At 44.0% G+C, this 23,838-nt stretch overlaps 1 protein-coding gene and 1 non-coding gene across 3 annotated transcripts in view; both read left to right on the top strand.

The window, feature by feature from the left end:
- SLCO3A1 (solute carrier organic anion transporter family member 3A1) overlaps positions 1-23,838 on the top strand; it is a 344,892-nt gene that overhangs the window by 279,931 nt on the left and 41,123 nt on the right. For both annotated transcript variants that reach the window (XM_038747216.1, XM_038747215.1), the window contains exon 4: positions 6,188-6,451. In XM_038747216.1, the coding sequence (XP_038603144.1) occupies positions 6,188-6,451 (264 nt within the window). The remainder of the gene's footprint in view (positions 1-6,187; positions 6,452-23,838) is intronic.
- Positions 20,108-20,245, top strand: LOC119929404. Its single transcript, XR_005451530.1, has one exon. It is a non-coding gene; the product is annotated as a small nucleolar RNA SNORA7 (small nucleolar RNA).

Here is a 23,838-nt window from a genome sequence, read left to right as displayed (position 1 = left end):
ATTTACCCTCTGACTCTTGGAAGCAAATTCAGCAGATTTCTATTTCTCATGACTGAATGTTTTAGTGGTGATGGAGAAAACCTTAGGACAAAGTAAAAAGTACTGTTTCATTTGTGAACACCTCACCCACAATACATCACCATCCCTGCTACACCTGACCTTACATTCATCATCATCATCATCATCAATGGTATTCATTGAGTGCTTACTGTGTGCAGAGCAGAGTACTAAATACTTGGGAGAGTGTAATACAACAGAGTTGCTAGACCTGTTCCCTGCCTACAACAAGCTTACTGTCTAGAGAGGGAGACAGGTATTAATATAAATAAAAAATTCACATTGCAAGGGAACAGTTACTATTTACACGGGGTTATTATGCCATGGGTTTAACTCATTCACTTTGTAGCTGTTCCTAGGAAACCTGTTCTAGGGGGAATCATGAAGGAAACCTAGAGAGGTTAGCTGGATTATCAGCCTGCCTCCTCCAGAATTGGAAACTCTGAAACTGCAAAATTTGTTGGCTAGAGTCCCCTAAGTGGCAATTCATCAAACCCTCGAAAAGCCTGTTCGAGCTTCCCAATTGACATTTTTGCCAAAGAATGTGTGCCTAGTGAGAAGAGCATGGACCTGAGAGTGAGGGGAATGGGATTCTAATCCAGGCTCAGCCATTCGCCTGCTGTGTGGCCTTAGGGAAGTCACTTTACTTTTCTGGGCCTCCTGTTCTCCCTCCTTCTTAGACTAAGAGGCCCTCATGGAATGGGGACTGCATCCAATCTGATTATCTCACATCTACCCCAGTACTTAGTACAGGGCTTGGCATATAGTAAGCACTTACAAAATACCATGGTTGTTATTATTATTAAACAGGACTGGGGCCAGGATACTGTAATTTAAGCATCCTTAAGATGACAGTGTTCAACTCCAGACCTTAAAGGGGATAATTTTCAAAAAAAATTTCCAAACCAAGAATCCATGCTAAAATGCCAGGGTTTCCCTAGTCCCAAAGTGGATTTCAAGTGTTGGGTTTTTTTTCCTATCAACACCGTGCTTTGGACAGATAGATGGGAACTCTGTATTTTTCCAGAAAGGCAATTAACAATGTTATGTTTTTCAATATCCTACCTCTTTCTTTGTTACTTCCGGACAACTTCCCCACTTGTCTTTGTAGATAACGTTATTGCTTCAGTTCAAACTCAGCTCTCTCCAGAGTTGCCCAATTTGTGAACAATGCTCAGCCATTCCACTTGCATACTCAAATCAACTACGACTTAGTTCACAAATTCACAGAAACAATTTCCTTACATCCCCAGGATATTTTCTAACACACAGAGAGCACACATTGTTATGGTTTCTAACTAAAACATGACTTCTAATGTGTTACTAATTTTGGAGCCCCAAAATAAGTACCTGGTTTTCTCTTCCCTCATTCTCACATCTGCCAGCTTTCCAATTTCTCATTTATGGAGCACACAAGCAACAGAGGAGAAAGCAGTACATTTTACATTCTTTTGTTTTCATTTATCGCTCAACAGCAGGTGAAAAAGCATAGCAAATGAATGGAGAATATATTCCTCCTTAGCTGCCTGAGAGCACTTGGCACCCTTTGCTCTTTCCCAGTTTGCATTTATTTTTCAAAGGTTCAGGTTTATGTCAGAGCAGAGAGCCTCCATCGCGCAAGTTTGCATCTCTTCAAAGCCAAATCCCATTTCAACCTATATATAGACACTCCCAATAACACCAATCTCAAGTCTTGATCCCAGATTGAATTGCCACTGTACATTTCCGATATTCAAATCCTGTTACCAACCATTCCCAGTGGTTAGTTTTATTATCCCCATTTTTCAAACTGAGAAGTTGAGGCAGGAGGGGTTAAACTGTGCCATTGCAGACTAAAGCAAGTCTGAAGTAGAGCTAGAACCAGAAAGTCCCTCAGTTCTATGTTTACTAGAAAGACTCCCCTAACTTTCCCCTGGTGAGAAACCACAGATGCACACAGATTCACAGGACACAATTTGTGGGTAAGAGCACAGAGGGGCACCATGAAGCTAATCTGAGTTGATGAACAGCGCTCCTCATATTTGGCAAATTCCCCAAGATTGAACGTTTGAGAGGAAGCTTTAAAAATAAGTAATTATTCCTTTGCTCAAGTCTCCTTCTAATGCTCAAATCTGGACACTAACGGTCCAGGCAGGAATCAGGCTACTGCCTGCTTTGTTTTTTTTTGCATTTTTTGTGGTGAACAAAGCCAGGAAATCTCTACTATTGACCCTTGATTTGGCAGACCACCCATTTACCCTCGATTTTCCTGGAGCTGAATGGGTCCTGACATGTCCAGACTGTTCTTTTTCCCACTCTCAAAGTTTCTAATTTCCCTTTTCCTGCTGTTTTTGTTTTTGCTATGTAGAGAGCATGGGAATGGTAGTCAGAAAACTGAGGAAAAGAGCTCCTGAGAAGCAAAATACAGTGGGTACTGTGTGCCCAGGTTACCTATAAGAATAATAATAATTGTAGTATTTGTTAAGCACTTACTATGTGGCAGGACTGTATTCCATGCTACATTCAAAAATTGAGGGGATGGTGTGACTTTTGGAGGGGATTCAATAGACAGATTTTTTTCATCACTCAGGTTCCTCCTAGGCAAGATGAGCACTCAACAGGCAGATTTCAACTACCATCTCTATGAGGATGATTCCCAAATCTACATCTCCAGCCCTGACCTCTCTCCCTCTGTAGTTTTACATTTCCTCCACCCTTCAGGACATCTCTAGCTGGATTGCCCACTTATTCTTCAAATTAAACATGTCCAAAATAGAATTCTTCATCTACCCACCCGAACTCCATCCTCCCCCTATCTTTCTCATCACTACAGGCAATACCATTGCCCTCCCTACCTCATAAGTCTGAAACTCTGGCATTGTCATTCAACCTGTCACCAAATGCTGTTGGTTCTACCTTCCTAATATCACTAAATATCACCCTTTCTTTCCCATCCAAAGTGCTACTACACTGATCCAAGCGTATATCCCTCTAGGCTGTAAGTTCACACCTCTAGACTATAAGCTTGTTGTGGACAGGGAAAGTGTCTGCTAACTCCGGTATACTGTATTCTCTCACATGTTTAGTTCAGTGCTCTGAACCTATTAAGCACTAAATAGATACCATTCATTGATTGATTGATATTCTATCCCACCTTGACAACTGCATCTGCCTCCTTAGTGACCTCCCTCCTTCCTGTCTCTCACCACTCCAGTCCATACTTCACTTTGCCACCTAGATCATTTTTCAATAAAAAATTCAGTCCATGTTGCTCCACTCCTCAAGAACCTCCAATGGTTGTCCATCCACCTCTGCATCAAATAGAAACTACTTTCCGTTGACGTTCAAGCACTCAGTCACCTTGCTCCTTCCTACCTTTCCTCACTGTTCTCCTACTACAACCCAGCTCTGCCTCTTGCCTGTTGGGTGATTTTAAGCAAGTCACTTAATGGCTCTGATATTCAGTTTCCTCATCTGTGAAGTGGGGAGAAAATATCTTTTCTTCTTTCCACTTAGACTGGGTGCCCTATTTAGGACAGGGTCTGTGTTTAACCTGATTATCCTGTAAACTACCCTGATGCTTAGTACAGTGCTGGGCACATAGTAAGCACTTAACAAATACCACAATTGTAATTATAAATACCATTAGTGATGCTACGATAGTGCTTCTGAGTTTTATGAGGCTACCAGAGAATTGAAAGAAATAGTCCTGCAGGTGGCTTTATTTTCATGCTGAATGCAACAGAGTTTGTCTGTCAAGTGCACTAACACTGACTGGTCAAAATGTTCACCATGGGGTAGTAACTAATGCTTGAATCAGTGGCTGTCACCTTGGAAATGTTAATTTGGAATTCATAATGGAAAGGATAATCTCACAGGTTCTCAGAGTCTGTGTCATTTAGGAATAGAAGTGAAGCACAAGGGATGGAAAAATATATCTTTGGACCACTTGGAAGGGGAAGACTGTGTGATTTGGAAGGGGAAGACTGTGTGATTGAAGCCCTATCACTTAACACTTCACCTTCCAGATCATTCGAGGTTGTCCCTTAAATGAGCATCACTCAGAGAAACAGCAGTATGATCTACTGAAAAGAAAACAGGCCTGGAGTCACAGGACCTGAATTCTAATCCCAGTTCTGCCAATTGCCTGCTATGTGACCTTGGGCAATTACTTTCTCATCTGTAAAATGGGGAGTAAATACTGCCTATTTATATTGGGAGCCCCATTTCAGACTCTGATTGTCTTATATCTACCCTGCTACGTAATAGAGTGCTTGGCACATAGTGCTTAAAAATACCACAAAAATAATGATTATTATTCTAGATCTAAGCATTATTATAATTAATAGTAATGATAATAATAATAACAATAGTAGTAGCAGGGAGAAGAAAATTTTAAAAGCCCAAAGAAGGGGACAGGACCACTCTTTTAAACTCCAAGAGAAATAGAACAGTGGTCTCTTGCTGCCCTAACCCTCAGGGATAATAATAATTCTGGTATTTGTTAAGTGCTTACTATGTGCCAGGCACTGTACTAAGCGCTGAAGTGGACAAAAATAAATCATTTTGGACACAGTCCCTATAATAGTAATAATAATAATAATAATAATAATAATAATAATAATGGTATTTGTTAAGCGCTTACTATGTGCCAAGCACTGTTAACACTGTTACAATGTTAACATGTTGTCCCACGTTGGGCTCACAGTCTTAATCCCCATTTTACAGATGAGGTAACTGAGGCCCAAAGAAGTTAAGTGACTTGCCCAAAGTCACATAGCTGACAAGTGGCAGAGCCAGGATTAGAACCCACAACCTCTGACTCCCAAGGCCATGCTCTTTCCATTGAGCCATGCTGCTTCTCTGCTTCCCTATCCCACATGGGGCTCACAGGGATTCAGACATTGGTCCCTTTGAGAAGCAGCGTGGCCTGGTAGAAAGAGCACAGTCCTGGAAGTCAGAAGACCTGGATTTTAATTCTTACTCCACCACTTGTCTGCTGGGTGACCTTGGACAAGTCACTTCAATTCTCTGTGTCGCGGTTCCCTCAAAATGACGATTCAGTATCTGTTCTCCCGCCTACCTAGACTATGAGCCCCATGAGAGACCTGATTATCTTGTATCTACCCCATTGTTTAGTACAGTGCTTGGCACACAGTAAGCCCCTAACAGATATCACAATTATTATCGTTATTATTATTATTTTCCATGTAATCTTTGGGTGGGAGGCCAGCAGTGAAAGGAAACCTCTCAGTCAATCGGCCAGTCAGTGGTATTTATTGAGTGCTTACTGTGTGCAAAGCACTGTACTAAGAGCTTAGAAGAATGCTTCACTCCTCTAGTGCTAATCTTCTCACTGTGACCCGATCTCACAGTCTCACTGCCGACCGCTGAACCACGTCCTGCCTCTGACTTAGAATGCCCACCCTCCTCAAATCCACCAGACAATTACTCTCCCTCCTTTCAAAGCCTTATTGAAGGCACACCTCCTCCAAGAGGCCTTCCCAGACTAAGCCCCACTTTTCCTCATCTCCCCCTCCCTTCTGTATTGCCCTGACTTGCTCCCTTTTCTCTTCCTCCCCCACACCCCACCAGGCCCCACAGCTCTTAGGTATATAGCTCTAAATTTTATTTATTTGTATTGATGTCTGTCTTCCCCCTTCTATACCATGAACTTCTTGTGGGCAGGGAATGTCATTGTTTATTGTTGCATTGTACTTTCCCAAGCTCTTAGAACAGTGCTCTGCACAGAGCAAGTGCTTAATAAATGCAATTGAATGAATGAATTAATAAACAGACGCATTCCTTGCCCACAATGAGCTCACTCCAGGCTGTTTGTGCCTTTAAGCCCGATGTATTTTTCACATGGGTAGCACAGTTCATTCATTCATTCAATAATATTTATTGAGCGCTTACCGCGTGCAGAGTACTGTACTAAGCGCTTGGGAAGTACAAGTCAGCAACATATAGAGATGGTCCCTACCCAACAATGGGCTTACAGTCTAGAAGGGGGAGACAGACAACAAAACAAAGCATGTGGACAGGTGTCAAGTTGAAATGTGATCTTGCCCACAGTCTAGAAGGGGGAGACAGACAACAAAACAAGACACATGGACAGGTGTCAAGTTGACATGCGATCTTGCCCACACAGGTAAACTGGACATCACTCCGGATGATCCCCGGTGGATCGGTGCCTGGTGGGGCGGCTTCCTGCTCTGCGGTGCCTTACTCTTCTTCTCCTCGCTGCTGATGTTTGGCTTCCCACAGTCCTTGACCCCGCTCCCAGACCCCACAGCGGAGAGCGAGCAAGCGATGCTCCCCGAGAGAGACTACGAGAGGCCCAAGCCCAGCAATGGAGTCCTGAGGCACCCGCTGGAGGCCGACGACAGCGCCACCTGCTTCCAGCAACTCAGAGGTAGCGGATTCCACTCGGGCTCATGGGTTGGGGGAGAAGTGGGAGAAGCGCCCGAGTCAGATGAGGCCTAGTTGATAGTGGGAGAAGCAGAGTGGCTCAGTGGAAAGACCATGGGCTTTGGAGACAGAGGTCATGGGTTCAAATCCCAGCTCTGCCAGTTGTCAGCTGTGTGACTTTGGGCAAGTCACTTCTCTTCTCTGTGCCTCAGTGACCTCATCTGTAAATGGGGATTAAGAGTGTGAGCCCCCCATGGGACAACCTGATCACCTTGTAACCTCCCCAGCGCTTAGAACAGTGCTGTACACATAGTAAGCGCTTAATAAATGCCATTATTATTATTATTTTATTATTATTATAGAGCCCAGGCCTGGGAGTCAGAAGGACCTGGCTTCTAATCCCAGCTCCATCACTCATCTGCTGTGTGACCCTGGGCAAGTCACTCAAGTTTTTCTGGGCCTCAATGACCTCATCTGTAAAATGGGAATTAATGAGCCCCATGTAGGACACGGAATGTGTCCAACCTGATTAACTTGCATCTACCCCAGTGCTTAGACCAGTATCTGGAACAGAGTAAGTGCATAAGAAATACCTGCTGTCTCTCTCTCAGACAAGAGGAGAGCCAGTCTTGACAGTCTCATTTAGCTTCTTGGCTTAGTGGAAAGATCATGGGCTTGGGCATCAGAGGTCATGGGTTCTGATCCCGGCTCTGCCACTTGTCAGCTGTGTGACTTTGGGCAAGTCACTTAACTTCTCTATGCCTCAATTACCTCATATGTAAAATGGGGATTAAGACTCTGAGCCCCATGTGGGTCAAACTGATTACCTTGCATCTACCCCAGGGCTTAGAACAATGCTTGGCACATAATAAGCGCTTAACAAATACCACTATTCTTCGTCTTCTTCTTCTTCTTCTGATTTGAGTTCAGAAAACAGTTTGTTCTGTGATGATTTTTAGGTCCAGCTACTTTGGCAGGTTGATGTGCTGGTTAGTCAGGTTCTCCCGCAGTGAAACTGCCTTCCTAGAGCATCAGTGTGGCCTAATGGAAAGAGCATGAGCCCAGGAGTGAGAAGACCTGGGTTTTAATTGCGGTTCTGCCACGTCTGCTATGTGACCCTGGGCAAGGCTCTTAACTTTTCTGTACCTCAGTTACCTCATCTGTAAAAATCGGGGATCAAATTCTACTCCCTCCTTCATTCATTCAATCATTCAATCATATTTATTGAGCACTTAACGTGTGCAGAGCTCTGTACTAAGTGCTTGGAAAGTACAATTCAGCAGCCAACAGAGACAATCCCTGCCCAACAATGGGCTCACAGTCTAGAAGGGGGTTCTGTGAGTCCCTTGTGGGACAGGGACTGTCCAGCTGGATTCTCTGGTATCTACCCCATTGCTTAATACAGTACTTGGCACAAAGTAAGTACTTAACAAGTACCATTAAAAAAAAAGCAATGCAGCCTAGTGGAAAGAGCATGGGACTGATAGTGAGGGAACTTGGGTTCTGTTTCTGGATCTGCCACTTTCCTACTCTGTGACTATGAGCAATACACTTAACTTCTCTGTGCCTCAGTATACTCAGAATAAGCAGGTCCAGTTCCTCTATGAAATGGAGATAAAATATCTGCTGTCTTTCCCATTTGGTGCAGGGACTGTGACTGATCTGATTACCATGTATTTACCCCAGAGTTTAGCTTGGTTATTGACAAATAGAAAACATTTAACAAATGCCATCATCATCATTATTAGTAGTAGTAGTAGCAGTACTAGTCACCTCTCAGAGTCATACTTGGAGAGTTTCCAGTACTCTACCAATATTGACTATGGGAGGGAGAGTCAAACCGAGGCATGTCCATTCCATCACTAGCTTGGGCAGTGGCTAGCGAGTGGAAGGCAATCTGCTACAAATCAAAACTCACCTGTGCTGGGCAGCAGCGGCACAGGAGAGAGTCGAGGGCAGAGACTTAGGTGAACTGAGTGGAAGGAGGCAATGGTAAACCGCTTCTGTATTTTTACCAAGAAAACTGTATGGATACCCTACCAGAACAATTGTAGACGGAGGTGGGGCGTTCTGGGAGAGATGTGTCCATGGGGTCACAATGGGTCAGACATGACTCAACGGCATATGACAAGAACAACCGCAGTACTAGTAGTAGTAGTAGCAGTAGTAGTAGTAGTAGTAGTTGTAGTAGTAGTAGTGGTGGTGGTGGTAGTAGTGGTAGTAGTAGAAGAAGTAGTTAGTAGAAGTAGTAGTAGTAGTAGTAGTAGTAGAGCCCCTTGATAGGGCTTGCCAGGAAGATAAAGCCGCTCAACAGCATGTTCTGGCACCCTGTGTTGACAGCGTGTATGTTCCACTGGGATAACCACAGGCCTAGGACTCCTGGGAAGGCTACTGGAGTTTGTGAAGATCAAAGAGAAAGGGGGCCCCTGTTCATAAGGAGCTCTGTAAACTCCAGCTCCATTAATCACCCAACATTCTTGAGACTGGCTGCTCCCCAAAGGAAGCCATGCCCAGAATAAGCAGGTCCAGTTCAAAGAGCCCTAAACTTCCATTCAGAGAGTCCTAAACCTGGTTTACAGCAATGCTATGGCAGTGACAAGGGAATTCATTACTCCTCAGGGCGGAGCAGCCAGCTCTGGACATTGACACCAAACAAGCAAAGTGCAGAAGAAATAAGAGCCAGTACTCGTTAAAACCTGCCAAATCCAATACAGAAACTAAAGTTGCCATCAGCAAGCCAGGTTGTGACCTGAATGCACATGGGCTCTTTGACTGATAATGAAGATGATTTAATATACCATTGCTCATTTCATCGGAAGCAGTCAGACAAGAAAGGACCAAAATTACCAGCAGCTCAGGAAGTGAAATGCAAAAATCATGAACAAATACCACAAAGGCAGAGGTTTGGGAAGTTATATGGGTCAAATGGATATGATGCAAAACCTTTATTCAGGTCAGGGAAACTAGCAAAATCTTGACTGGTTCACATTTACTATGTCTATCTCCTCAGCCCTCAGTGAACCCACCTATCGTTTACGCACATTGAACAGTTTTAGTGTATCATTGAAAATGAGTTTTTATGTTCTTAGAGCTGAAATTTTTGTGCAGAACTTCTTAACCTGGTTTTGGTTTTTAGTGTGGAAGCTGTATGTTTTCTTTTCCCCACTTGTAGCTCTTCAATTTTATTTTAAAATAGTAAGGAAAGCAGTGTGTCCTAATGGAGAGAACATGGGCCTGGGAGTCGGAAGGGCCTGGGTTTGAGACTTAGCTCCACCACTTGTCTGCTCTGTGACCTTGGGCAAGTCACTTGACTCCTCTGGACCTCAGTTACCTTATCTGTAAAATGGGGATTAAGGTTATGAGCTCCATGCCCCCTTTTTCCCAGATTGAGTCCCCCCTTTTCCTCTGCTCCTCCTCCCCTTCCCATTGCCCCTACTCCCTCCCTCTGCTCTACCCACTTCCCTGCCCCACAGCACTTGTGTGTATTTGTACATATTTATTTTATTAATGATGTGTGTATATCTACAATTCTATTTATTTATTTTGATGCTATTGATGCCTGTCTACTTGTTTTGTTGTATGTCTCCCCCTTCTAGATTGTGAGCCCGTTGTTGGGTAGGGATTGTCTCTGTTGCCGAAGTGTACTTTCCAAGCACTTAGTACAGTGCTCTGCACACAGTAAGCACTCAATAAATATGATTGAATGAATGAATGAATGATAGGGACTCTGTCCAACCTGATTAGCTTGAATCTACCCCAGAGCTTAGTACAGTGCCCAGCTCATAGTAAACACAGAACAAACACCATAAAAAAGGGAAAAATTATTTTTTCCAGGTGAACATGTAGGACAAAATCCGACTGTGATCATATGAGGAAGGTAGACAGCATTTGGCAGAAATATGGACCCCACTATTATGACAGAGTGGGTCTGTATGAAAGGAAGTTTCTTCTGTGGACACCGAACTACCTCCCTGAGGCTTATATTAAGTCTATGGGCATATAAAACACTGTATTAGGCACTGGGATTGATACAAGATAATCAGGTTGGACACAGTCCCTGTCCCACATAGGGCTCACCATCCTAACCCCATTTTACCCATGAGGTAACTGAGGCACAGAGAAGTGAAGCGACTTGCCCCAAAGTCACACAGCGGACAAGGGGCCAAGCCGGGTTTAGAACCCAGTTCCTTCTGACTCTCTGGTCTGTACTCTATGGGCACAGAGTTATGTGCAGGAGAGTCCTCTGTAGCCCAAAATTTCCAAAACAAGTTCTTATCTCCCCACTTTCTTTTTGAACCACCTTCTCAATCTCAGAGCCCTCATGGGTATTTGGTATTAGGCTGCCCGCAGGCCAGCTTGATGCCCACTTCAGTTCTCTTCCATCCCAGTCCAGCTTCCTAAAATAGCTCCAAAGGCCAAACTTCTGCAAACTTGCAGCTAAAACACAGCATTGGGCATTACTGGTATCCATCCAATGGGGTCAGATCCCCAGGTGTTGACAGGGTTCTTGTGGAGTTGTTTAGTGCCTACTTTATTTAGAGTGGATTAGCAGACTAACCTCTGCTAGAGGTTAGTGAGAGGAACAGTTGGATTATTTCTTTGGCTATCATGTGCAAGAAGACCAGAGTTCACTGTCAGTGACCAAGCATTTCAGGAAGGTGCTCCTTCCAGAGTGGCTCTTCCCCAGCTTTTCAGTGTAGGCTTGTTGCCACCAGTCAGCCACACAGAGAAGGTGTAATAGGTCTAACCTTAACTAGAATCCCAGTCTGGAGGTTAGAATTTGGGGGGATTGGTCTGTTTCTTCATTCTGGGATTTGTTAAGCACTTACAATGTGGCAGGAACCGTATTAAGTGCTGGGGTAGATTCAAAATAATCAAGTTGGATAGAGTCCCTGTCTCATGCAGGGCTCACAGTTTGAATCCCATTTTAGAGATGAGTTAACTGAGGCACAGAAAAGTTAAGGGACTTGCCCAAGTTCACACAGCAGACAAGTGACCAAGCCAAGATTAGAACCCAGGTCCTTCTGACTCCCTAGTCTGTGCTGTATCCACTAGGTGACTGCATTCTTGAGAGAAAAATGGCAGTGCCAGAGTTCATTTCATGCAGACGTGGGTAAGTGCTGCTGTTTCTCTCCGGAAATCTGTGCACACTCGTGTGCGTGCATGCACACACACACATACACGCACACTGTGACCACCATGCAAAATCTTGGGCTCAAAGGTTTGAAAATGTGTTTCACATCCCTGACAAGCTTATAGCAGAAGGATGAACTGACTACCTAGAGACTGTGGCTTCTTACCTTCCCCCAACCCTGGAGAATGTTTGTTCATAGATGACAGAGCCCACTAACAGGAGTTTAAAATCTGAAGGGCAAGTCTCTTCTTTGATCACCACAAAGGAAAGCAGAGACATCAAAGGCTGGGTACTCTGCTGCTGAAGCCATTTGGACCTTAAAGCAAAGAGGGTTTCCTGGCACTGATTTCTGTCTGAAAAGACAGCTGCTACTAGGACCAGTGGGAGGCCAGTGGAGAAGAAGGAAGGCTAAAGTTGAAGAACTCTCAGGGCACGCAAGAGGTTAGAGTGGAGGTAGTGGGCACTGCTAGGTGGCATGTTCAGGGTGGGCACTCACTGATGAAAATGGTGATGCCCTCTGAAGACAGTTTGTGCCCAGTGAAGCTAAGCTACTATTTTGTGCCCTTTTGGTAGCCCACTAATCAATCAATCTATCGGGGAAGCACCGTGGCTTAGTGGAAAAAGTGAAGGCTTGGGAGTCAAAGGTCATGGGTTCGAATGACGGCTCCACCACTTGTCAGCTGTGTGACCTTGGGCAAGCCACTTAACTTCTCTGTGTCTCAGTTACCTCATCTGTAAAATGGGGTTTAAGACTGTGAGCCCCAAGTGGGACAACCTGAACACCTTGTAGCCCCCCGCAGTGCTTAGAACAGTGCTTTGCACACAGTAAGGGCTTAACAAATACCACCATTATTATTATTATTATTATTATTATTATTATTATTATTATCATCATCATCAATTGTATTTGTTGAGCACTTACTGTGTGCAGAGCACTTCGGAGAGTACATTTTCACAAGGTGATATTGAACAACACAAATTCTGATGTCAAATGGAGCCCAGTCCAACAATGCTATCCAGAGAACATCAGAACAGATTCAAATAAATTTGGTGGTCTTTTTTTGGAATCAAGTCAGCAGCAATTTAATTGTTGACTGCACTGGGTGGAGTGATTTTGGAAGATCACTTTCCAAGGGAGAGTGTGTTTGAAGACCCAAATTTGTCCTTGGAAAACCCAGTTGTCAGGCATGCTCCTGACAAAACTTTAGGGGACCACAGGCCAGTGCTGTGCCCTGGCTGGACTCCCCCTACCATATAAACAGATCTACTGAACTGCCAGAGAAGCAGTATGGCCTAATATATAGAGCAAAGGCCTTGAAATCGGAAGATGTGGGTTCTAATCCTGGCCCCGCCACTTGGCAGCTGTATGACTTTGGGCAAGTCACTAAACTTCCCTGTGCCTCAATTACTTCCTCTGTAAAATAGGGATTAAGACTGTGAGCCCCATGTGGGACACCCTAATTATCTTGTATCTACCCCAGCGCTTAGAACAGTACTTGGCACATAGTAAGCACTTAATAAATGCCATTATTATTATTAATAATAATCACTACTCCGTCACATGTCTGCTATGTGACCTTGAGCAAGTCACTTCACTTCTCTGTGCCTCATCTGTAAAATGGGGATTAAGAATGTGAGCCCCATGTGGGACAGGGACTGTGTCCAAACTGATTATCTGTATCTACCAAAGTGCTTAGAGCTGTTCTTGGCAGACAAGTAAGCGCTTAACAAATATCATTATCATTTTTATTGTTAGACAGGCCAAAATTGCCTGTTAAGTTGTGCTTCCTTTCTGGAATGTCTTGGATGTAGGCTACTTCAGGTAAATCTAGCTGCCCCAAGGAGATCCACTTGGATGTCTCATTCCAAGTTCTTGGTTCCTGAAGTAACAATGAAAACCTCCCCAAAAACCTCAAACCTACTCAACCCCAGTGTCTGAATTAAAATATGTCCCATCTAGGTTTCATTAAGAAGACATAGTAAACACTTAACAAATATTATTATTATTATTATTATATCTGCAAAATCTTCGGCATTAAGGAAATCTCAGGCAGAGACCTAAAGAAAATCAGGTGACTTTGAGGTTCAGTCTTTTAAAGGAAGAATTCCAAGCATGTGAGGAAATAGCATGTGCTTGAATAGCTTCTGATGACATTTTCTGAACAAGTGTCGCTGGAGAGTAAACAAAGACCCTGCTGAGCTAAGCTAGTCTGGACTGTCTCAGGGTGGAATTCCAGTAACCCTTGAATTCCAGACCTGGTGCCACTTCTTGTGTCTCTCCTAACTTCTCGGGCCAGGACAGGATCCCCTGACACCTGAATAGCTTGTCCTGTGCCCCATGTCCTGACCAACCCACTCCCTTCGATGTCCCTTTTATTTCAGGCAAGAGTTATTGTTCCAGGGAAGATGCTAATCACTGAGCAAAATTGAATACATTTGGATGCCTGCATGACCTGTTTTGGACAAAGAACTGTTGCACTGTCCTGCCGTCTCTGACTCATTCATCTTTCCTTCTCTTCTCCTGCTCTCACACAAATCCTGTCCTCCCTCTCTCTCTACTATCACTGTAGAAAATACCACTACCCTCCTTATTTTGCAAGCCCCAAACCTTGGCAGTGCCCTCAACTCATCTCTCTCATTCCACCCACGTATTCAATCTGTCACCAAATCCTGTCAGTTCTACCTTCACAACATTGCTAAAAATCCACCCTTTCCTCTTCATCCAAAGTGCTACTACACTGATCCTATTTTATCCCGCCTTGACTACTGAATCTGCCTCCTTGCTGACCTCCCGGCCTCCTGTCTCTCTCCTCTCTAGTCCATATTTCACTGTGTTGGGTGGATCATTTTTCAAATAAAAAAACATTCTGTCCATGTCTCCCCATTTCTCAAGAACCTCGAATGGCTGCCCACCCACCTCCACATCAAACAGAAAATCCTTACCATCAGCTTTAAAGCCGTTGATCAGCTTACCCCATCTTACCTCACCTTACTAATCTCCTACTACAGCCCAGCCTGAACGCTCTACATCTCTAGCATCAATTTACTCACTGTGCCCCAATCTCATCTATCTAACTGCCAATCCCTTTCCTACATTCTCCTCCAGCCTGGAACTCCCTCCAGGCCAGATCACCACTCTCCCCACCTTCAAAGCATTATTAAGGTCACATCTCCTAAGTCCTCTTTTCCCCAATTCACTCTCCCTTCTGTATTGTCTATGCACTTGGATCCATGACCTTTGGGCATTTAATATTTGCCCCAACCTCACCTCCACAGCACTTATGTACATGCCTTGAAATTATATATCACTAATTTATATTAATGTCTGTCATCCCATCTAAACTTTAGGCTTGTTATGGGGCATGTCTGCTAATTCTGTTGCATTGTACTCTCCCAAGCATTCAGGACAGTACTCTGCAGTGTTCTGTAAATACCATTGATTGGTTGATGGGTTTATTGATCTCCCATACCCTCCCTCTGGGAAAACCTTTCCCCACCTCATCTGAATTTGCACTTCACCATGAGCTTTTATCTGTGGTTTTAGCTTAGTTTGATTCTGCTACTCTTCCTACCTTACTGCAAGCTGTATCACTGTCTACAAAATTAATCCTTCATTTCCTCTTCAATAATTGTGGGAGTGGGGGGTAATTATGCAGTAGAGACAACTGTGGAAGTAAATACAGTACTATTGTTAATAGGAAAGTTCTCTGCACATAGTAAGTACTTAATAAATAAGGTTGATTGATAATATGATAATATGAATATGATATATGCCTCCCCTACCAACCCACTTGTTTCTTGGCCCAGTATTTTAGACTACCTTAGGAGAAGCAGCATGGCTTAGTGGAAAGAGCACGGGCTGGGGAGTCAGAGGTCTTGGGTTCTAATTCTGGCTCGGCCACTTGTCAGCTGTGTGACTTTGGGCAAGTCGCTTAACTTCTTGTGCCTCAGTTACCTCCTCTGTAAAATGGGGATTAAGACTGTGAGCCCCACACGGGACAAACTGATGACCTTGTATCTAGCCCAGTGTTTAGAACAGTGCTTGGCACATAGTAAGCACTTAACAAATACCATCATCTTCATTACTATTATTATTATTATAAAATAGGTCCCAGGCTCCATCAGCTTTCCAGACTTGCAAGTTCCTAAATTACCTGGTGGTCTCTTCAACAGACCCTCACAGCATTTATTCCAGACCAACAGGGTGTCCAGAAAGTTGCCCACATTCTAGTATGAAGACTTAATGAGCATCCTGCATTTCCCATCCATCCCCCAACCCATCCTCCATCTTGAATGATACATTTTGCCTGTCCCTGGCTGTGGCTTTCCATTCCAGTTCTACTGCTTCCTGGGGCTGATCCTCTGGAAATTGATTTCCATCTATATCTTAGGTGTCTCCCTTTTCCCCGCTCTACATAGTGAGAGGTTTTGGCTTCATTTTTCTGAATTAGGGGGACCTACCCTTCCATCCCTAATGATATCGTGAGGGGTCTTGTGATTGGAGGATGTTTTTCTGCTGGATAAATAAGAGATTATTTTTCCTAGTGTCATTTGTCTTCTCAAAGGCACTCTTTTATAGTGAGATTTTTTTTCTCCCCTACTGAATTTTCCTCTCTTGGCATCAGAACAAGGAAAATTTTTGCCCAAGCTTTGGAAAATACAGTCTGTGGGTGAATGGGCTGTCAGGAATGTGTGGGGAGTTTTGCATCAGATCAGCAATCATCTAACTAGGTCAGGTTAACATTTACAATTTACATAACTTTTTCATTTTGACCTCCCTTAGAAATGAAATCAAAATTAAAAAAAATAGGACATCAGCACCACCTCATACTTCATATGCACGATTTATCGGTGAAAAGAACCCTAAGTCCTTGCCACATGCCATCAACCTGGACTGAATTCTCCAATAATTATGGTTCGCACAATGCTATGAACAACAAAGCATCATAATAATAATGATGACATTTATTAAGCGCTTACTATGTGCAAAGCACTGTTCTAAGCACTGGGGAGTTTACAAGGTGATCAGGTTGTCCCACGGGGGGCTCAAAGTTCTAATCCCCATTTTACAGATGAGGGAACTGAGGCCCAGAGAAGTGAAGTGACTTGCCCAAAGTCACACAGCTGACAAGTGGCAGAGCTGGGATTTGAACCGATGACCTCTGATGCCAAAGCCCCGGCTCTTTCCACTGAGCCACGCTGCTTCATCTGAGTTAGGCCAGGAATTACCCCCTAAAGAGGCTTTTAGACACTATTTGTAGGTTACTAAAGCAGCTATTTGTTTACAAAAGTCTATTTTCCTCTTCATTTTCTGTCTGTTACCTGCAATGTTGTGAGAAGCACTATCTGGTTCTGAATGAGAGTTTTCTTCCTCCCATGTTCATTCTTCACCTGCTTGATCCCACAGTGATCCTATATTTATGACTTCACACGCCAGTGGCAGGGAAAGGATTGGGATATCATCAATTTAGAAGTGAGGCTTGCAATGAACAAAATGTGCCTTTGATAAGAATTTAATTCTTTGTTAAAAACCCTCAAGTCCTTGCTTTCCTGCCACTGACTTTGCTGCTTCTTGAATCTCTTCGTAATTAAAGGACAGCACAACATAGGAAGGCTCTAACAAAGCTGAAGAAGGGATGGAGAAGAGCAACTGAACTGGGACGCAGCATAACCTAATGGATAGAACACAGGCCTGGGAGTCAGAAGGACCTGAGTTCTAATCCTAGCTCCACCACTTGTCTGCTGTGTGTAACCTTGGGCAAGTCACTTAACTCCTCTGTGCCTCAGTTCCCTCATCTGTAAAATGGGGCTTGAGACCATGAGCCTTATTATTATTATTATTATTATTATTATTATGGTCATTGTTAAGCACTTACTAGGTACCAGGCACTGTTCTAAGCACTAGAGTACACTAGAGTACAAGCAAGTCAGGTTAAACATAGTCCCTGTCCCAAATGGGGCTCACAGTCTCAATCCCCATTTTACAGATGAGGTAACTGAGGCACAGAGAAGTAAAGTGACTTGCTCAAAGTCACACAGCAGACTTTGGGGAGCTGGGATTAGAACCCCTATAGGGGACAGGTACTGTGTCCAGCCCATTATGCCCCTTCTAGACTGTGAGCCTGTTGTTGGGTAGGGACCATCTCTATATGTTGCCAACTTGTACTTCCCAAGCACTTAGTACAGTGCTCTGCACACAGTAAGTGCTCAATAAATATGATTGAATGAATGAATGAATGAATCAATCAATCAATCAATCGTATTTATTGAGCGCTTACTATTTGCGGAGCACTGTACTAAGCGCTTGGGAAGTACAAATTGGCATCACATAGAGACAGTCCCTGCCCAACAGTGGGCTCACAGTCTAAAAGGGGGAGACAGAGAACAGAACCAAACATACCAACAAAATAAAATAAGTAGGATAGAAATGTACAAGTAAAATAAATAAATAAATAAATAAATAAATAAATAGAGTAATAAATATGTACAACCATATATACATATATACAGGTGCTGTGGGGAAGGGAAGGAGGTAAGATGGGGGGATGGAGAGGGGGACGAAGGGGAGAGGAAAGAAGAGGCTCAGTCTGGGAAGGCCTCCTGGAGGAGGTGAGCTCTCAGCAGGGCCTTGAAGGGAGGAAGAGAGCTAGCTTGGCGGATGGGCAGAGGGAGGGCATTCCAGGCCCGGGGGATGACGTGGGCCGGGGGTTGATGGCGGGACAGGCGAGAGCGAGGTACAGTGAGGAGATTAGTGGTGGAGGAGCGGAGGGTGCGGGCTGGGCATTAGAAGGAGAGAAGGGAGGTGAGGTAGGAGGGGGCGAGGTGATGGAGAGCCTTGAAGCCCAGGATGGAGAGCCTTGAAGCCCAGGAATGAGTGAATGAATCTACCCCAGCGCTTAGAACAGCACCTGGCACATAGGGAGTGCTTAACAAATACCATGATTATTAATTATTATGATCAGGGGCATGGAGAAGGACAGAACACTAACTGGAAATATTAGCATTCCTTGGTTTGGTAGGGTAAAGGCTGACAGGGGCATAATTGAAGTTTTCAAAATCATGAGGGGAACACAGAGTACAGAGTACTCTTCACCAAATCCCACCATGTCAGGATAACAAGGCACCCAATTATACGTTTTTTATGGTATTTACTAAGTGCTTATTATAGGCCAGACACTGTGCTAAGCACTGGAGTAGATACAACAAAATCAGGTTGGACACAGTCCATGTCCCAGGTGAGGCTCCCACTCTTAATCCCCATTTTGCAGATCAGGTAACTGAGGCACAGAGAAGTGAAGTGACTTGCCCAAGGTCATACAGCAGAAAAGTGGCAGATCTGGGATTGGAACCCACATCCTTCTGACTCCCAGGCCTGTGCTCTATACATTAGGCTATGCTACTTCCCAATTCTCAACTGAAGGCAGGAAGATTAAGTGAAATAGAAAAAAATACTACTCACATGGAGGATGTGGGATGCAAATGGAATTTGTTATTTCAATAACTCGTGCAGACCGAAGGTACAGAAAGGCTTTAGATGGCTTTGGACAATGAACTAGAAGACCATAATGGGTTACTAGAGGGGAGAAAAGGGAGACGTGAGCAAAGGTAGGTATGATAAGTGGTCTTTCTATAACCATTATGATGTTTGTCAAGGAGGGCAGCCATCATATATTTCCTCCAATTTCTTTAGGCGCCACTGTCAGAGTTAGATTGGGCTGAAAGGACAGTTTGGCCTAACTCATCAGTAATGGCATTGCTGTTGGACTTACTTTTTTTTAGGAAATAACCCTTTGTCCTCTGGGTTTGGCAATTTAGTGATCAGAGGAGGGAAAGGAAGCAGTATGGCCTAGTGAGAAGCAACGTGGCCTACTGGAAAGAGAACAGGCCTGGGAGTCAGAAGGCCTGGATTCTAATCCCGACCATCACTAGTCTGTTGTGCGACCATGGGCAAGTCACTTAACTTATCTGTGCCTCAGTTGCCTCATCTATAAGGTGGGGATTTAGTCTGTGAGCCTTTTGTGGAACAGGTACTTTGTCCAACCTGATTATCTCATGTCTACCAGAGAAGCAGCTCCCAGAGAAGCAGCGTGGCTCAGTGGAAAGAGCCCAGGCTTTGGAGTCAGAGGTCATGGGTTCAAATCCAGGCTCCGCCAGTTGTCAGCTGTGTGACCTTGGGCAAGTCACTTAACTTCTCTGTGCCTCAGCTCCCTCATCTGTAAAATGGGGATTAAGACTGTGAGCCCCACGAGGGACAACCTGATCACCTTGTAACCTCCCCAGTGATTAGAACAGTGCTTTGCACACAGTAAGCACTTAATAAATGCCATTATTATTATTATTATTATTATTATTACCCCAGCACTTAGTACAGTACCTGGCCATTAGTAAATGCTTAACAAATACCATTTAAAAAGATAAAAAAGGAAAGGATACATTTTGAGGTAAAGGCAGACACTGAAAGGTTTTGTTCCCCAAGCATGTGCGTGACAACATCATGCAAATTATGTGTTACTAATTCTCTTCTGACACCTCTCAGGGTCACAGCCAGAGGGTTTCCAGTACTCTACCAGTCTCAGCTATGGGAGGGAGGGTCAAGCAGAGGCCTGTCCATTCCATTCCTAGCTTGGACAGTGGCTAGCGAGTGGAAGGCAATCTGCTACAAGTCAAAACTCACCTTTGCTGGGCAGCAGCAGCATGGGAGAGCATCAAGGGCTGAGGTTCAGGTTTACTGAGTGGAAGGAGGCAGTGGTAAACCACTTCCATATTTTTCCCAAGAAAACTCTATGGATGCACTACCAGAACAATTGCAGATAGATAGTGGGGCATTCTGGGAGAGATGTGTCCTTGGTATCGCTATGGGTCAGAAACGACGCAACGGAATAAGAGAAGACGATTCTCTCCTGAGGTAAAGAATTGGAGATATCAGGATTGACCATAATCTTGATAAACCTTCCGTAGTCAATTAATCATCAGATGCCTTCACTTCTAGCAGTCCAAATTTCTTAAGAGAAGCAGTTTGCCAGGGTGATCTTTCAGAACCTAGCTATTTCATGGCCACTCATATATTTGGTTATTCAAGGCCTGGCATATCTTCATTCATCTTAGCTCCCTCCACTCCTTTTAATCATTCTTCTCCCTGATCCTTCCTTCAATGATGTATTTTTCTCATCCTGCTCTCTTGTGCTTCGCTTCTACTGACTTTGCTTTTCATTATTTAAAGGGGGATGTTCATTTTAAGATTATTCTCCTTTGCTCATCTGTTTGCTCTTTTCTAGCCTTCTGGGCCAATACAGCTCATTCTAATGTCTTAGACTTGCAGGTTTCTAAAGGGCAGTGTCCACAAGTACTTAATTTACTCTGTCTCACATCAAGCACAGAGTTACGTGCAAGAAAACTCTTAATATATACTTTTAAAGATAGTGTTTTTCCAGGGAGTTCTTGGTTATGATTTTCGACTTTGTTGCCAAAAGGTCTTACTCAAGGGGGCCTTGAAAATTAAAGAATTTCAGTGGTTTCATTGTGAATTTGTTAAGCATTTACTATATGTTATTATTATGGCATTTGTTAAGCACTTACTATGTGCCAAGCACTGTTCAAAACGCTGGGGTAGATACAAGGCAAATAGGTTGTCCCACATGGGGCTCACAGTTTTCATCCCCATTTTACAGATGGGGGAACTGAGGCACAGAGAAGTTAAGTGGTTTGCTCAAGATCAGACAGCAGATGAGTGGTGGAGCTGGGATTAGAACCCATGTTCTCTGACTCTCAAGCCCATGTTCTTGTCACTAAGCCAAGCTGCTTCTCTATAATAATGATGGTACTTGTTAAGGGCTTATTATGTGCCAAGCACTGTTCTAAGCACTGGGGTAGATAAAAGATAATCAGATTGTCCCAAATGGGGCTCACAGTCTTCATCCCCATTTTACAGATGAGGGAACTGAGGTACAGAGAAGTTAGGTGACTCACCTAAAATCACACAACTGACAAGTGGGGGAGCCAGGATTAGAACTCACATCCTCTGACTCCCAAGCCTGGGCTCTTTCCACTAAACCATGATTAAGAAACAAGATAATTAGGTCAGACATAACCTCTGTTCCACATGGGATTCACAATCTAGGTAGGAGGGAGAACAGGTATATTTAATCCCTATTTTACAGATGAGGAAACTGAGTCAAAAAGAACTTTAATGATTGCACAGCTAGCAAATAGCGGAGCTGAGATTAGAATCCAGGTCTCCTGATTCCCAGGCCTGTGCTCTCTCTATGTAAACCACACTACTTCCCAACATCTATTGGGTTGTCATGTGGGTACAGAAAATGGTTCCAAAGGGGTTCTAATCCTGGCTTAACCACTTGTGTGCTGTGTAGTCTTGGGCAAGTTACTTCACTTCTCTAGGCCTCAGTTACCTCATCTGTAGAATGAGGGTTAAGACTTTGAGCCCTATGTAGGACAGGAACTGTGTCCAATCTGATTTGCTTGTATCCACCCCAGTGATTAGTAGCAGTGCCTGTCACATAGTAAGCAATAAACAAATACCATAATAATAATTATTATCATCATCATTTTTTACTAAGATATTTGATTATCCCAGGCTGTTGTGGCAGATCAAAATGAGGGGAAGTGTTTAGGTAAGGATTTGTCTCCTGTGAGGTTAAAATTGACCAAGGCGAGGAAATCATTGCATAATAAGTTACAGGCTTAAGTTCTCAAAGAATTTGAATAAAGAAAGTTGGAGGGATCATTTGATGGTTCCTTCTGCATTTCTGAAAGGGTAATATGTTGTTTTTACCAAGAAAACTCTATGGATACAGTACCAGAACAATTGAAGAAGGAAGTGGGGTGTTCTGGGAGCGATGTCTCCATGGCGTCGCTATGGGTCGGACATGACTCGACAGCATAAAACAACAACAACAAAAGGTTGTAGGTCCTGCAGTGTGATTGGGATAGGCTTGTCCAGCCTGGGGAGATCATTCTGAAGGTTTGGTTGATATCAAAGGGATGGAGCATCCCAACAGAGGATGTTGGGGTAACACCAGGGATGGGCCAGCCCACAGGGTATGTGAAGATGACACTAAGGAATGGAGTAGCCCAGCAGAGGACACTGGGGTGATACCAGGAGATGGAGACATCCAGCAGAAGATGTTGAACAATAATAATAATAATAATGTCATTTGTTAAGCTCTTACTATGTGTTAGGCACTGTACTAAGTGCTGGGGTGGATACCGGCAAATCGGGTTGGACCCAGATCCTGTCCCACTTGGGGCTCACACTCTCAATCCCCATTTTACAAATGAGGGAACTGAGGCCCAGAGAACTGAAGTGACTTGCTCAGGGTCACACAGCAGACAAGTGGCGGATCCGGGATTAGAACTCATGACCTTCTGACTCCCAGGCCCATGCTCTACCCATTACACTATGCTGCTTCCCTTCATGAAGGGACAATAATAATAATAATAATAATGGTGGTATCTGTTAAGCGCTTACTGTGTGCAAAGCACTGTTCTAAGCGCTGGGGGGGATACAAGGTGATCAGGTTGTCCCACCTGGGACTCACAGTCTTAATCCCCATTTTACAGATGAGGTAACTGAGACACAGAGAAGTTAAGTGGCTTGCCCAAAGTCACACAGCTGACAAGTGGTGGAGCTGGAATTTGAACCCATGACCTCTGACTCTCAAGCCCATGCTTTTTCCACTGAGCCATGCTGCTTCCCTGCATGGGGTAGAGCAGCCCAAAACAGGATGTTGGGATGACACCAAGGGATGAGCCAGCCACAGGAGCAAGCCAGGAGTCCCAGCACTCCTAAAGCACTATGGGCTCCACCTGTCCCCTGAAGATGTTTTGACCAAGAATTCTGGTGAGGTAGAGTTATTTGCGAGTCAAATGATATAACTCCCTTTCAAATGAAAGTCTTGTTGTTGAAATCCTAAATAAATAAGTCTTTCTCACTGGTCCCTTAAACTCTGCTGATATGGTACCTTCCTGTGGCCCCTGGCCTTGGATAGCTCTCCCACCATTCACTACATTCTATAGGCTGGTGGCATTAGATATAGGTCCCAGGAGCTGGCATAAAAATTAATAATCTTAGGTAGGGACAGAACTACCTTGGAGCTCAGGGCTAGGAGTCAGCTGACCTGGGTTCTAATCCTGGCTCTGTCACTTAACTTTGTCTTCCCCATTTAAATTCATTTGAAAAATAATTCAATATCTGTTTCCTAACCCCCTTAGAATGCGGGGGGCGGGGGGGGGGGTCCAAT

The sequence above is a fragment of the Tachyglossus aculeatus genome, chromosome 5, assembly GCF_015852505.1.
Source record: "Tachyglossus aculeatus isolate mTacAcu1 chromosome 5, mTacAcu1.pri, whole genome shotgun sequence".
NCBI lineage: Eukaryota > Metazoa > Chordata > Mammalia > Monotremata > Tachyglossidae > Tachyglossus > Tachyglossus aculeatus.
The sequence above is the reverse complement of the archived record's forward strand: the minus strand, read 5'-3'. Positions and strand labels throughout refer to the sequence as shown.